This window comes from Oncorhynchus masou, chromosome 24 (assembly GCF_036934945.1).
Source record: "Oncorhynchus masou masou isolate Uvic2021 chromosome 24, UVic_Omas_1.1, whole genome shotgun sequence".
In the NCBI taxonomy this organism is placed as follows: Eukaryota; Metazoa; Chordata; class Actinopteri; order Salmoniformes; family Salmonidae; genus Oncorhynchus; species Oncorhynchus masou.
The window spans coordinates 51066217-51081257 of record NC_088235.1 but is presented as its reverse complement, the minus strand read 5'-3'; the positions used below and the strand labels follow the sequence as shown (position 1 = coordinate 51081257).

General features: G+C 43.7%; 1 protein-coding gene across 1 annotated transcript in view; it reads left to right on the top strand.

The window, feature by feature from the left end:
• Positions 1-1710: 1710 nt before the first annotated feature.
• Positions 1711-15041, top strand: part of LOC135511397 (uncharacterized) — a 48492-nt gene continuing 35161 nt past the window's right edge. The window contains exon 1 of the mRNA XM_064932922.1: positions 1711-3688. Within this exon, the coding sequence (XP_064788994.1) occupies positions 1711-3688 (1978 nt within the window). The remainder of the gene's footprint in view (positions 3689-15041) is intronic.

Genomic DNA, 15041 nt, shown 5'->3' with positions numbered 1-15041 from the left:
ATCGCTTCTCTTCCTAATTACACAACACTGATTAAAGAACGATAGCACGATCCACCACTGCAATCCAGCAGGTCTTCACGATGGTCTAAAAACCGAATGCAGGGTAAACTCGAGTATAATTTGCCAATGAGGTGGGATATTTGAGAGGGTCCCTAGCTGTCATGGGAACAGAAAACATGATGCCCTAGCACTGATCCCAGGACAGGGTTAATGAAAATGGAGGCGTCTTCTCCGCCTTAACATCTGTTCTCATGCATTAGTTAACAGGGAACCTCTCCAACAGGAATCAAGTGTCAGCTGGCCAGGCAGGTAGGTAGGCCAAAGAATTATGTACCACAGGGGGACTGCGAGGATAGGAAGGATTCATAGAGGTTTTCAAGGATTGCTTAGGGAAGTGTGTGTGTAGTGACAAAAAGTGCATTCTCCCCCCAGGTCTCTCTGACAAGGGGCAAAATCCAGACACAGAGCTTCGCTTGGTAAAGGGGATCAGCAATGCTTTGGGTGGAGTGCTGTGGTAACAGCAGGTTGACAGATTGTGGTTGGAGCAAATGGCTTTAATCCAATAATTGTACATGCAAATAGTTGCTTTGAGGACAAGCCTTGCTTTTGTCACTTTCTTTCACGCTTATTATTTCTAAAGGGTTGCAGGCAGTATGCTTTAATAACGTTTTCAGATGTTTTTTTAGCAGTCAGTTTCCCATTGCCCCCTGTGGGTTCTGTGTCTCCGGGTGCCAGTCGTCTTGTGACATTTTACTAGGTCCTCTCAGTGAGGGGGGAGAGTGTGACAGGAGTTTCACAGGAGTTGCGTGGTCACTCTGTCAGCGTCGGCCCAGGCAACGGATTAGTGTCCAATCAGAGTGGATTTGATGTTTCCTGACGGCACATGAGATTTAGCAGGGAGATCTGTATTCATTTCAATCACCCGCCTGCCTGCCTTCCCCTCCCTGAGGGCTACTAGCGGGGTAGTGTAAATCTCTCATGCTCATTGAACGAGACCCAGCAAGTCATTGACAACAAAATCAAGTGATCAGACCCAGGTAAGTGTCCCGGGCCACGGATTTGGATGGAGGTTTGCCCTTACGTAAATGAGCAGAATCCTCAGAGATACTTTTTAGTTGGTTCACGTAACGTCACGGTGGGTAGCAGAATTAAGCCGTCTTTATTTAGACTGTAATCCCTCATAGCAATCGCCAGAGTGAGTAAAATGTCCCAGAGTAAGGGAAGGATAAACCCTACTGGATTAGTACAAGCCCCTGCCTACAATCCCATCCCACCCCCTCCAATATTCCCCCTTTCGTGTATTTTTCCTCTCACCGCATCCGGTAGCCTACATGGTTGGTGGCCAGCAAAAGCACGGACCCTGTCATTGTGGTTCAATGGAGTAGTTGGGGCTGCCTTTGCAGCATTTGCACAGTGTGGTGTCCTCTCACAACTAGCAACAATATTTCCATAGATTAATTATTCAAGGATTGCCTGTCAAGGGGGAGCCACTGAATAGAAAGGACCTCAGAAGAGCCCCCAAAAATTACAACTGGATATCAGGTGAAACAATATACCCCACTGCTTCATCTCTTTTTGCTCCTCCTCCGTCCTCCCTCCCTCCTTTCCACTCTTTTGATGTAAATTGTAACTGAAGACTTGAAAGAAAACACCATCTACTCCCTGCTTGTTTTTTGTCCTCTGTAAAGCTGTCCAGTTTTTTTCTCTCCAATGCTCGTCGCCAGCAAGCAGTTGAGTATCGGTCGCTCCCACAGTTGGGACACCCTGGGGGGGAATGAGGGTCAGTGGGCCGGGGGAGAAAGCGTGTATGACCAACAAGGCAGGATAGCGGGTCGACGAAACTCGCTGTCTTACGGGGCAGAGGGAGGAGGTTACTATGAGACTCCCCCTGGGATGCGTCCTCCGGACCTGGATCTAAAACGAGACCCCTACTCCTACCAAGACTCTCTGTACAGTCAGCAAGGCTACGCTACCGATCCCCGGGGAATGAGAAAGGGCTCAGTCCCTGAGCTAAACAGCTACGACCGTCCACCCATGGCTAATAGTCCCAGAGGATTCATCGCCTCTCAGAACTATTATCCCCATGACCCTGCTATGGCTCCCCGACCACCAGAGGACCCCCGGGGCTTCTACCGGGTGGAGCAGCAGACTCAGGAGCAGCCTCACCCGCTCAGCAGATCCCCGTCCCACTACGGGATGAACCCAGTGGGACGCCCACCATGGGACCAGGGACAGGGAGGGAGGCCCTTACCTCCGGGTCCTTCGTCTTCTTCTCCTCTTCCTCCTCGCCCTCTTCCGCCAACTGCCCATTGCATTAACCAGGTTTACAATCAGCCTGCAGCTGTAGCCGCAACCGCCGCTGCCAATATGATGCCAGATGGCCAAAGCTCTCCTGCTCACTATGGAATGGAACAAGCCTCTTCACCTCGTTACACATCTGAGCCAACCCCTCTAGCCGGCCAGACAGTCTATACCGACATCAACGGCCATCCCGTGGACCCTCGGCAGCAGCCTGCAGCCACCTGCCTGGTGGTGGACCCTAACACTCAGGGGCTGGATGGGAGCATGCAGCAGCGAGGTATGATGATAAGGCAGGAGTGCACATTGCCCTACAGCGTTCAACAACAACAAGCTCCGCAGCCCAACATGCAGGTCTACAACCCCAACCCTCCTCTCGCCGCCCCTGTTCCTGCACCTGTTCCTGCTCCTCTTCCTATCCCACCTGCCCCTGTAGCCCTCCCCGCTCCACCTCCCACAGCCCACCAGACACCTGCAGCTCCACTGGATCACAAGAGGAACGCCGACCCAGAGTTCCTGGCTCTTCTTCGAAACGAGGGTCTCTCAGAGAGTACCATCTCCTCACTCATCCAGCAGGGCTTTGACACAACCGGCATGCTGGCAGTCATGGAGGAGAATGACGTACGTTCAGTGGCTCCCAACCTAGGGCAGGCGCGGGTGCTGTCACGGGTGGCCATCAGCGTCAAGAGGCCCTTCGAGCCCCCTCCCACGCCCCAGCAACAGGCCCACATGCGGGGCCGCTCCAACAGCTTCAGCCACCGCTCTGACATGTACCTCCAGCAGCAGCAGCACCAGCAGGCCATGGGCATGGACCCCCGGCTGATGCCACCACAGACCCCTGGTACCATGCAGACCATCTCCCCCACCATGGCTGAGGCCCTGGCCAGGAGGCCCAACAGTGCTCCCTCTCAGCAACTTCTGGAAAATACACAGGGCTACCCAGGACCTCGTACTCCAGGGACCTACAATGGTGCCATGGTCCCTGTCCAGTCCCGGCCCATGTCTGCATTCTCCCAACACCCGGGTGTCCCCATGACGCCGGGCATGCAGATGATGGCTGCCATGCCCCAGCAGATGCAATCCATGCAACAACAACAAATGCCAGTGTGCATGCCGGCCCAGCCGTCACCTCAGCAGGCCCCAAGGGCATACTCCACCAACTACACAGTGCCCATGGAGCTGATGAAACGGGACCGCAGCCTGCAGCCCGTGCACAGCACCCACCCCAGCCCTCAGATGATACGCAAGCCTGGGGGCACCCCGTCCGATGGAGCCATGATGCCAGTGGGTACCAGCGTGCAGAACCAGAGTACTATGGCCACCAACCAGAAGCTTAGCCGCCGTACTGGCCCACCTGTCATCGTCTCCACCATGGCATCACCAGATACAAGTAAAGCATACTTTTATCCCCTCAACCATTCCCTCCTCTTCCTCCTCTCCCCTAGTCCTCCTGTATAGAATGTCTCTTGGCTGTAGTGTATTTGTTGGCTACTGAAGGAGTATGGTTACTGAAAGAGTATGGTTTCTCTTGGGTTATATAAAAAAACATTGGTTATAGATGTTTTCTATTTGAAATGGAAGCTCTGGTTAGATAACCATTCACTCTGTACTCTAAGACAACAATTAGGTTTTGTGTTTTTGCAATCAAGTTAATAATTATTTTATACCCTTATCAGGATAGCCCCTTTCTCAAATAACAGTTGAATATTTAAGGCTATGAAACTGCTCTCTTTATGACAGCTATTTGGCATGAATTGAATACAGGATACTGTAATGCAGTGCTCTTAAACCAAGTGCCCGAAAAGGGCCATTTATCTGGTTCCCACTCAACGTTGAAGTGTTTGAAATACTTTTTCTGTAGATTGATATGAATTTATCTCTTTGCTGCTTTCACATCATTTCAATCTACCCTTTGGCTGTGTGGAGCTCTGCTTATTGTTAACCTGTGTATGCGCCTTTGTATTGGATTGACAATGGAAAAACATCTCAACTTAATACGGGATCGGTGTCCCCTCCACGGGACAGTTGAGCTAACGTAGGCTAATGTAATTAGCATGAGGTTGTAAATAACAAGAACATTTCCCAGGACATAGACATATCTGATATGGACAGAACACTTACATTCTTGTTAATCTAACTGTAGTGTCCAATTTACAGTAGCTATTTCAGTGAAAGAATACCATGAAATTGTTTGAGGAGAGTGCACAGTTAGGAACTTGAAAATGTATTAATAAACCAATTCGACACATTTGGGCAGTCTTGATGCAACATTTTGAACAGAAATGCAATGGTTCATTGAATCTGTCTAAAACTTTACCAATACACGTCCGCCATCTAGTGGCCAACATTTAAATTGCACCTGACCTGGCATAGTACATTACCGCCTTTTTCTTGCATTTCAAAGATGATCATACAATTTTTTTTTTTTGTATTCTCTTTTACTAGATCTAATGTGTTGTATTCTGCTACATTAATTTCACATTTCCACAAACTTCAAAGTGTTTCCTTTCAAATGTTATCAAGAATTAGTTAGATTTGCAGTTAGGTTTGGTTATGGGTATGTCATTTTAGGCGAAAAATGAAAAAAAGGTTCCGATCCTTAAGAGTTTGTCTACCATATCTTCCGTGAATGGCGTTAGTTAAAGTATATCCATATTTGAGATCATGTTTTTTTAAATGAATGGCTTAATTAATGGCCTAAAAGTGTAACTTTTTAACAATATCAGCCTTTAATCCTCCCCATGCCCTAATTATTTATAGTCCGCTTTTGTGAACCTAAAATGACAGAGTCCCCATTGAAAAGCTCTGAGAGTAGCCCTACCTACCTCTTTCTGAATTCTATTTTAGACACTCGTGTACTGTCAGTCATCTGTGAGATGCATGCTGTTCTGTATTGTTTATTTTTTTTGCCACACATAATGGTTGTGATGACCAAGATGGAGGGTGGGAGTGGGGCAAGGACAGTGTGATGTGGTACGATGTGAGCTGTCATCTATCTGAGGTAACGCTGCTTTTTAAAGCAGAAACAGCCTGTCAGTAGTTGTATTTGTCCAACCAATCTGGGTGGACAGTATTCCATGGTCACGATTAAACATGGGAGAATTGGAGCCTTGAGTTTATGCGTGCCTGTGTGAATTGCATTGGGTGTGTCTGTCTGTGCGTGTGTGTGTGTGGGAGAGAGAAAAAGAGAGCTGTTTTTGCTGTTGAGCTATATTCCTTGCCCTTCACCTCATCTGTAGGCATTTGAAGCTTGTCCACACAGAACAAAGGCATAATTGTCCACATGCTTGTCCACACAGAGCATAATCTTCAGGACTGATGACTTGGTGGGAAGGGTTATGTAATATTGGTTTCAGCATCATCACAGCATCATTCTGCTTGTAGTGCATTGAAGTAGCCTGGAGCTGTACGTTATGTGTAGTGTTGCATACACTTTTATTGTCTCTGTTCAGGTGCAGCAGTGACCATTGTAGGGAATGTTGAAATGAACTATATTTTATACTGTAGCTCTCTAACGTTGGTGCTACAGAAATGTGGAAGATGTGAGAAATTACCAGCACTAGCTATGATTTCAACAAGTATGATTCATTATCAAAGTTGTTCAATAATAATGCTATTGGACAGCATCCATCGGGTTGGACAACATCCTAGCTGTGCTGCTGAAATGAAATGAATGTGATGATCAGCAATTGTGTCTTTTCTCTGAGTTACTGGAATGAGAAGCAAAATGGCTTTAGTCCTTTAGATCTTCTTTTTACAACACTGCTAATCCACAGATTCACTCCGTTATTTATGGACGAGGCTGACATCTTTGGATTCCCCCAGTACTAGAGCTATAACCATTGGCTCCGACAGCTCCCCTACAGATTGAGAACAAATGGATTTATGAAGTCTGTCTAGTCTCAGGGGGGGGGGAAAGATGGTACTTCTTCTGTTTATGTCTAAAGGACTCTTTCTGTTTAGCGATCTTTCTCTGCTGTAAAAATCTGCAGCCATGATAATAGCTCACCCTAGTTCGCTTTTGCACATAAGGGTTTCCTCATGTTAAACACATACTCAGTACAACAAATGAATGTGCATGCGGCTGACATTTGTTGCTTTGGTAATTTCATCTGTTAATGGACGCCTGCAAAGCCTCTCTGAAAGCATATTCCTTAATTGTGTGTTGCTAGGCAACAGGGGTTTGGTCATAATCACAGAATGATGATCTTTTAAGGAGCGGGCGAAAGGTTTCACTAGAGTGGGGACTGGTGGAAATGGCTGAGAATCTGCATTTTATGGCACTGTGTAGAAAAAAGGGTGCTTGAGCTAATACTGTGAGCTAGAGGAGAGTCATAATAATGACATTTTAGTCACCTCGTGTTGAAATATGACCACGGAGCAATAATGGCATGTGCCCTTTTTGAGAGCAGGAGTTAATATAATTTTGCATTGTAGAAATTGTCAGAGTCAACCGTTTTTTTTGGTTGCATGGAGTATGTCTGAGTATAATTTCTGACATTTGACAACATGATATAGGGAATATCTCAACCATTTGAGCTGTTCCTCTGTACCGTCTTCATAATTAGTAAGCCTATATAAATATTTAGATATGATATGCCGATAGCCTCAATATGTTCATTAGTAACACCTAGGGCTACACGATTTGGACAAAATATCTCATTGCGATTTTATGGCCAGATATTCTAATTGCGATTATGAATTGTGATTTTCAAACGCTTGGGTGAAAACGTAGTTATTCAGTCAGACGTGGTTAAAACAAATCTCAGGGTAGATTACATCACTTCAAAAATGAGATCATATGAACGAATACATACTGTGCTAACTGATTACAAAACCAAATTCAACAAATATTTTCCAACATTGTTATACATATGATAATAGGTAGGATTATTACACCTACATATTAACAAACATACATTTTTAACATGATCATCAAAATATACACTGAGTATACCAAACATCATAAAAACAATATTTATTTTTTTCTTTAACCTTTATTTAACTAGGAGAGTCAGTTAAGAACAAATTCTTATTTACAATGATGCGTACTGCGGCCAAACCCGGACGGCGATGGACCAATTGTGCGCTGCCCTATGTGACTTGGGTACTGCAGTGATGCCTCTTGCACTGAGATGCAGTGCATAGACCACTGTACCACTCGGGAGCATCTTCCCATCTTCCTAATATTATGAAAATCTTCCTAATATTGAGTCGTCAGCTTGAGGTCCTGAGCGCACTGGAGCAGGTTTTTAAGGATTTTTCTGTACTTTGCCTTGTTCATCTTTCCCTCAATTCTGACTAGTCTCCTAGTCCCTGCTGCTGAAAAACATCCCAACAGCATGATGCTGCCACCACCATGCCTCACCGTAAGGATGGTGCCAGGTTTCCTCCAGACTTGACGCATGGCATTCAGGCCAAATAGTTCAATCATTGTTTCATCAGACCAGATAATCTTGTTTCTCATAGTCAGGGTCCTTTAGGTGCCTTTTGTAAACTCATCACTCAACATGTGCCTTTTACTGAGGAGTGGGTTCGTTCTGGCCACTCAACCATAAAGGCTTGATTTGGTGGAGTGCTGTAGAGATGGCTGTCCTTCTTGAAGGTTCTCCCATCTCCACAGAGGAACTCGGGAGTTCTGTCAGAGTGACCATCGGGTTCTTGATCACCTCCCTGACCAAGGCCCTACTCCCCTGATTGTTCAGTTTGGCCAGGTGGCCAGCTCTAGGAAGAGCTCTAGGAAGAGCCAGGTGGCCAGCTCTAGGAAGAGCTTGGTGGTTCAAAACGTGTTCCATTTAAGAATGATGAAGACCAATGTGTTCTTGGGACCTTTAATGCTGCAGAAATGCTTTGGTACCCATGTGCCTCGAGACAATCCTGTCTTGGAGCTCTACGGACAATTCCTTCGACCTCATGGCTTGGTTTTTGCTCTGACATGCACTGCCAACTGTAGGATCTTATATGGACAGGTGTGTGCCTCTCCAAATCATGTCCAATCAATTGAATTTACCACAGCTGGACTCCTAGTTGTAGAATCATCTCAAGGATGATCCATGGAAGCAGGACGCACCTGAGCTCAATTTCGAGTCTCATACTTGCGTAAATATGTTTTTTTTGCTTTGTCCTAATGGGGTATTGTGTTTAGATTGTGGATTTATACTCTATCCATTTTAGAATAAAGCTGTAACGTAACAAAATGTGGGGAAAAGGGAAAGGGTCTGAATACTTTCCAAATGAACTGTACACAATCCATCCATGTCTCAGTTGTCTACAAGTTTTAAAAGTCCTTCTTCAGCATGTAGCCTCCCCTTCATCTACACTGATTTGAAGTGGATTTAACAAGTGGCATCAATAAGGGTTCATAGCATCCACCTGGTCAGTCTATGGCAGGGATCATCAAATAGATTTAGTCCGAGGTCCGGCGCGCTATCGACTGTGCTGCAAAAGCATGCTCAAATGGCAGAGTCGAATTCCGCGCTTATAATCCCAGGGTCGTTAAACATCATTTCAAATCTTGATTACTTGTGTCTCTCTGTTATGCGTGAATTCTTGGGAACAGTTTTCCAAAATTAAAATCACTTGGAGACGATTTCCTGGTCTTGTCTTTTATCTCCGACAAAAACCTGGGGAAACCTGGTCTATGGCATAGAACTCAAAGAAAGCAGTGGTATACTCAGTGTAGTGTGCTATAAGCACAGCACTGATTCATTATTTAATTAATATCATTGCATTACTATTTTTTTTACCATTATGAGTTATTAAATAACCTAAGTTAATTAGTTTCCAGGCAACCATAGGCTGCAGTGGGAATAGGAAGCTGATGATTGTGTAATTATGTACAAGTAGGCTACAATTGTTATTATAATAGAAATGAAGTCAAGGTCCCTTAAAAATATGTAACACGTATCCTACCGATTACAAGGTGCAGCCTGTGTCCAAAACATTGGAATCTGGTCCAGTCATTCAACGCGATGGCCTTTACCACATTTGCGCTGTTATAGTTATGCACACCTCATTCAGGCCCTAGGCAGCTAATGGTGTTTTCACACTTGGTCACTTTCAGCCAATCTTTGCAGTGTGAACACATTCCAAAGGAACTCAGAACCCTAAAAAGAGCCCCCGAAGTGAACCGAACTGAGACCATTTCGAGAGGTGGTCTGAGTTCAGTTCGCTTGAATTCCGTGTTCTGGTTCCCTTTTTTAGGGCAATGTAAACACACAGCCCCCCAGGTTCACTTGTCATTATTCCCACACCACACACCCTTCACATTGGTGCCACGAAATAGAGAAGATTATGATATCATTACGCCGATTCTGATGCAAAATGTTTTTTCAATTGATGTAGATGGAACGAAAGGGGAAGATCCTACCTGAATTTGTACAGTAGAAACTTTGTTTTTAGTTAACTGTTTGGCTAATGATTTGAATATTGTGAAAAGACAACATGTTTGGTAAGAATCATCACAACATAGGATACAACATCTATTCTAGCTCTTAAAGGGGCCTACATTGGGTGTACAATTTTCAATTACAGCATTATTTACTCTACAGTTATTCTTCTGCTATATATTCTGTTACCAATAATATTTACATTTTAATAGTATCTTCTGATTACAATTATTATGTCTCATATTTTAACAAATGCAATCTATTAGCTATTAATATGTAAATAGGTATATCTAGCTGTCCGATAACACATTCTGATGGAATGGCTTGACCTGCATGCACACTGTAAAAACGTAGAGTGCATTGAGTGAATGTTGCAATGAACACAGCTGCTGTCGGGAGAGAACGACTCGACACTGAAAACTTAGGAACTCAAGAACTTGGATATCTGTGTCAACACCTGCTACCAACTAGCCAGCCAGATAGCTAGCTAGGTTGCAATGGAGCCTGCTTCTCCTGGAATAGCTAACAAACATTTCCAGTGGTGTAGAAGCTATGCTTATTTTGGTCTTGTCCTCGACAATATTGACAATTGGAGTTCCAATGCGGTAATTGTTTGCTAGCGGAGGACTACAGAAATAAGGTCGCTATGCTTAGCAAGCAAATCTCAATACTACGCAAATTGGAACTTTCTCGTTCTCAACTCCTATGGATGCCGCTTGGGCCTAATGGATGTTTCCCCCCTTGTCATCTGTCCCTATCCGAATGGCCTGTGCTACCTGGAACTTGCCTGCCAAGGAAGTGGTCTCCTTCTGCTTCTCCTCCTCCATCCTATAGTGAAGTAGATGAAGAACAGCAAGAAGACTGTTCCAATCAGCTGCTGGTCAATGTCACAAGTCGTGGAAACCGCAGGCAGCAGCATACTGCTAACCGGACGGGGGTGACTGAGGGGTCCGAGCAGATTGACATTAGGAATAGCTTCACTGGTGCCTGATCTACCTGCACCTTCATCGCTGGAACTGCCTGTGTCTGCAACGGAGGTGTTAACTCTAACTACGCTGACTCCAGCAGCGCCGTCGTTGTCGTTCGGCTCCTTTCCCCGTCTCTGGATCTGACAGGGCACTGCCTGCTGAGGTCTGAACCTATTGCCGGGAGCAGCGGGTGTACCATATCCTGCTTCTCGTGGGCCCGTGAAAGGCTCAACAAATTGTGTGAGGGGTGGGAATGGGTGGATTTCTCAATTCCCTTCTCTGGCTGTTGTATTGGGCAGCTCAAAGGTGAGAAATGCCTCAGTCCCTGGAGCAAAAATGTTATGCTATTCAGGAGCACGAGAATAGGATATCAATAAGTCTCTCCCAAACAAGTATATCATAGTTCATGTGGGATTCAATGACATATGCTCAGAAAAGCTGAAGATGGATTTTAAAGAACTGATTGGGTCACTACTTGACAACAACAAACTCCCTATAATATTTGACCCTGTGCCCTCCCTAAATTGTGGTATTGAATGGTTCAGCAGACTTTTAGCCCTCCATAACTGGCAACGAGACTATTGCAGCTCTGTGGGTGTAACATGTATCTACACCCACATAATTTTGATACCTTCTGAAAACAAAGCTCGTATTATTATTATTATTATTATTATTATCCTTTCACAGCATTATAAGGCTGTGTTGAGACAATGACTTAACAAAGACCCAAGCCCAGCTCATTTAATACCTACCATTGTTTCACTGAGTTGTCATAATGCTTCAGCAAATGTACATTATCCCAGGAGCACTGGAAGACGCAATGTAATTAACCTAATTTATGTTCCTCTTACTGCCCTGAATGCCTCTGCTGATCCTACAGCTGTTGTATATATAATCATGTGCCTATGAACCAGAGTTATACTGTTAGCACTTAGTTGGTGTGTACTAGCAGGAAGTCCACTGTGTGCAGCTCACCCTGCACTAACATAAATAACCTGAGCATGTCTACCGCTGCTAAGCTTCTCAGTAAAGCAATTAAAACAATCAAGCATCCCAGAAAAGTGCAATAGCAATAGCCCACGTTAACATATGTAGCTTAAGAAACAAGGTTGATGAAATCAATAATTTGCTAGTAACAGATGACATTCAATGGTACAGTGGTAGCAATACATGGTTATAAGATCTACAAAAAATACAGAAATGTGACTCACCACCTGTATTCGGTCTTCTGTAGCAAAATTTGAAATGTTTTTTTTTATACATTGGATAAAAGTAGAGACTCAGAGCTACAAAATGGTATATCATACACTGCATTTGAGGAACAATGGGAAAGTAATTCTGCTTTGAGAGTTGATCAACTCACCTTTGAGATAATCACCGTTGAATGTTTTGGTATCTAGTGAAGAGCTCTGCTTTGGCTACACACATTCAGCATCGTTCACACCCTCTTAAGTTTTAGCCACACCCACCTTGTTTCGCTCTTGGAGCGCACACTTGACGCTCTGGTCGATGATTTGTTTACTTCTGGATAACATGAAAACAGCCTAACCAACTCTGCTGGCAACAATTTCATTACACTTTTTGCAGACGTTTGCTGACACAAGCCATATTCAATGGGGGTTGTACACACATCACTTAACGTTAGCTAACGAACCAACCAACTAACGTTAGCTAGTTAAACAACAAAGATCAGTGCCAGCAATGCCACAGTGCTGGGAACTAACCAACCGGGTTCAATGTTAGCTAGCTAACATTAGGCTCTAACTAGAAAAGCAAACAGCTCTGGGAAATGAATAATAACATCAGCTAGGGAGCCAGCCAGCTAACATAGGCTAGCTAGCTAACAGTACACTTTAGCTTGAAATGAAACCACTTTCTATCAAAATTTGAAACATGTAATATCTGAAAATGTTGCTAGCTAATGCTAGATTATCTTACCTGTATACATCATCATGCATGATGGACGCATCTCCCTGTCAGGAATGCCATACCACAGTTGCCCAGTTTGAAGACAGGTGTTTTCTCCATCTCTTTAGCTATCATACTCTAATTCCACTGATTTCAAAACTTGATCTTCCATAAAATGGAGAGCAAAATGTTTATGCAGCTCCAATGCATAATACAGAAAAAAAAACATAGCTAGTGGGAAGGTTGCCAACTTTTTCTGTGGCTTAACCAACAAGGCTCGCTATTTAACCATTTTATTAGTATTTACAGATGGCATACAAGTGTGCTATTAAGGCACATGAAAGTTCACATGTTCGAGAAGGCATTTCTGCCAAAAAAACGAGTTTTGATAAAACATTTTATATTCAAATGGCTCTCCTGTGAAGTTGTGACTTCCAACATACGCCTAGTTAACTGAATTGGGTCACAAATGCCGAAGGTGGGGGTGTGTGTGGCCATTTATATTCAGAACCACATCCCTGTAAAGCTTAGAGAGGATCTCATGTTAAATACTGTTGAAGTAATATGGCTACAGGTTCATCTGCCTCACCTAAAGCCCATTCTAGTGGGAAGCTGCTATAGACCATGAAGTGCTAACAGTCAGTATCTGGATAACGTGTGAAATGCTTGATAATGTATGTGATATCAACAGAGGTATATTTTCTGGGTGATTTTAAATATTGACTGGCTTTCATCAAGCTGCCCACTCAAGAGAAAGCTTCCAACTGTAACCAGTGCCTGCAACCTGGTTCAGGTTATCAGTCAACTTACCAGGGGAGTTACAAACAGCACTGTAATTAAATCATTATATATTGATCACATCTTTACTAATGCTGCAGAAATTTGCTTGAAAGCAGTATCCAGTATCCAAAGAAGAATCTACACTATGAAACAAAGCTAAATGACAAAGAATGATAGTAAAAAGCTTTGGAACACATTCAATGAAATGTTGGGCAAAAAGATGAACTCCGCTCCTTCATTAATTCAATCAGATGTCTCATTCATCACAAAACCCAATGATATTGCCAACTACTTGAATAATTTTTTAAAAAATTGGCAAGATTAGGAAACTTGGGCATGACATGCCAGCAAGAATTGCTGACACTACACATCCAAGTATATCTGACCAAATTATGTAAGACAAGCATTGTAATTTTTAATTCTGTGAAGTGAGTGTTGGAAGAGGCAAATAAATTATTGTTGTCTATCAGCAATGACAAGCCACCGGGGTCTGGCAACTTGGATAGAAAATTACTGGGAATAATAGGGAACGATATTGCCACTCCTATTTGTCATATCTTCAATTTAAGCCTACTAGAAAGTGTGTGCCCTCAGGCCTGGAGGGAAGCAAAATTCTACTACCTAAAAATAGTAACTGGCTCAAACTTTAGAAAAATTATGACCAGATACAATGCTATTTTACAGTGAACAAATTGACAACAGAAGTTCAGCGGGCTTATAGGGAAGGAAATTAAACGAGCACAGCACTTACACAAATGACTGATTCTTGTGTATAAAGAGTTACCTGTCTAACAGAACACAGAGGGTGTTCTTTAATGGAAGCCTATCCAACATAATCAAGGTAGAATCAGAAATTCCACAGGGCAGCTGTCTGGGCCCCTTACTCTTTTAAATCTTTACTAATGACATGCCACTGGCTTTGAGTAAATGCAGATGACTCAACACTATACACGTCACCTACTACAGCAACTGAAATAACTGCAACACTTAAAGAGCTGCAGTTAGTTTCATAATGGGTGGCAAGGAATAAGTTGGTCCTAAGTATTTCAAAAACTCAAAGCATTGTATTTGGTACAAATCATTCATTCACTAAACTTGAACTAAATCTTGTAATGAATAATGTGGAAATTGAGCAAGTTGAGGTGACTAAACTGCTTGGAGTAACACCGGATTGTTAACTGTCATGGTCAAAACATATTGATAAAACAGTATCTAAGATGGGGAGAAGTCTGTCCATAATAAAAAGCTTCCCTGCCTTAATTGCACTATCAACAAGGCGGGTCCAACAGGCCCTAGTTTTGTCGCACCTGGACAACTGTTCAGTTGTGGTCAGGTGCCACAAAGAGGCTAAGAAAATTCCAATTGGCTCAGACCGGGGCAGCACGGCTGGCCCTTAATGTACACAGAGAACTACAATGAATAATATGCATGTCAATCTCTCCTGGCTCAAAGTGGAGGACAGATTGACTTAATCACTACTTAATCACACCCATGCAGACCCCACGAGACATGCCACCACAGGTCTCTTCACAGTCCCCAAATCCAGAACAGACTATGGGAGGCGCACAGTACTACATAGAGCCATGACTCCGTGACTCTATTCCACATCAAGTAACTCATGCAAGCAGTCAAATTAGATTTAAAAAAAATACAAATATCCATTAGGGAACAGCGGGGACTGTGAAGCAACACAAACATA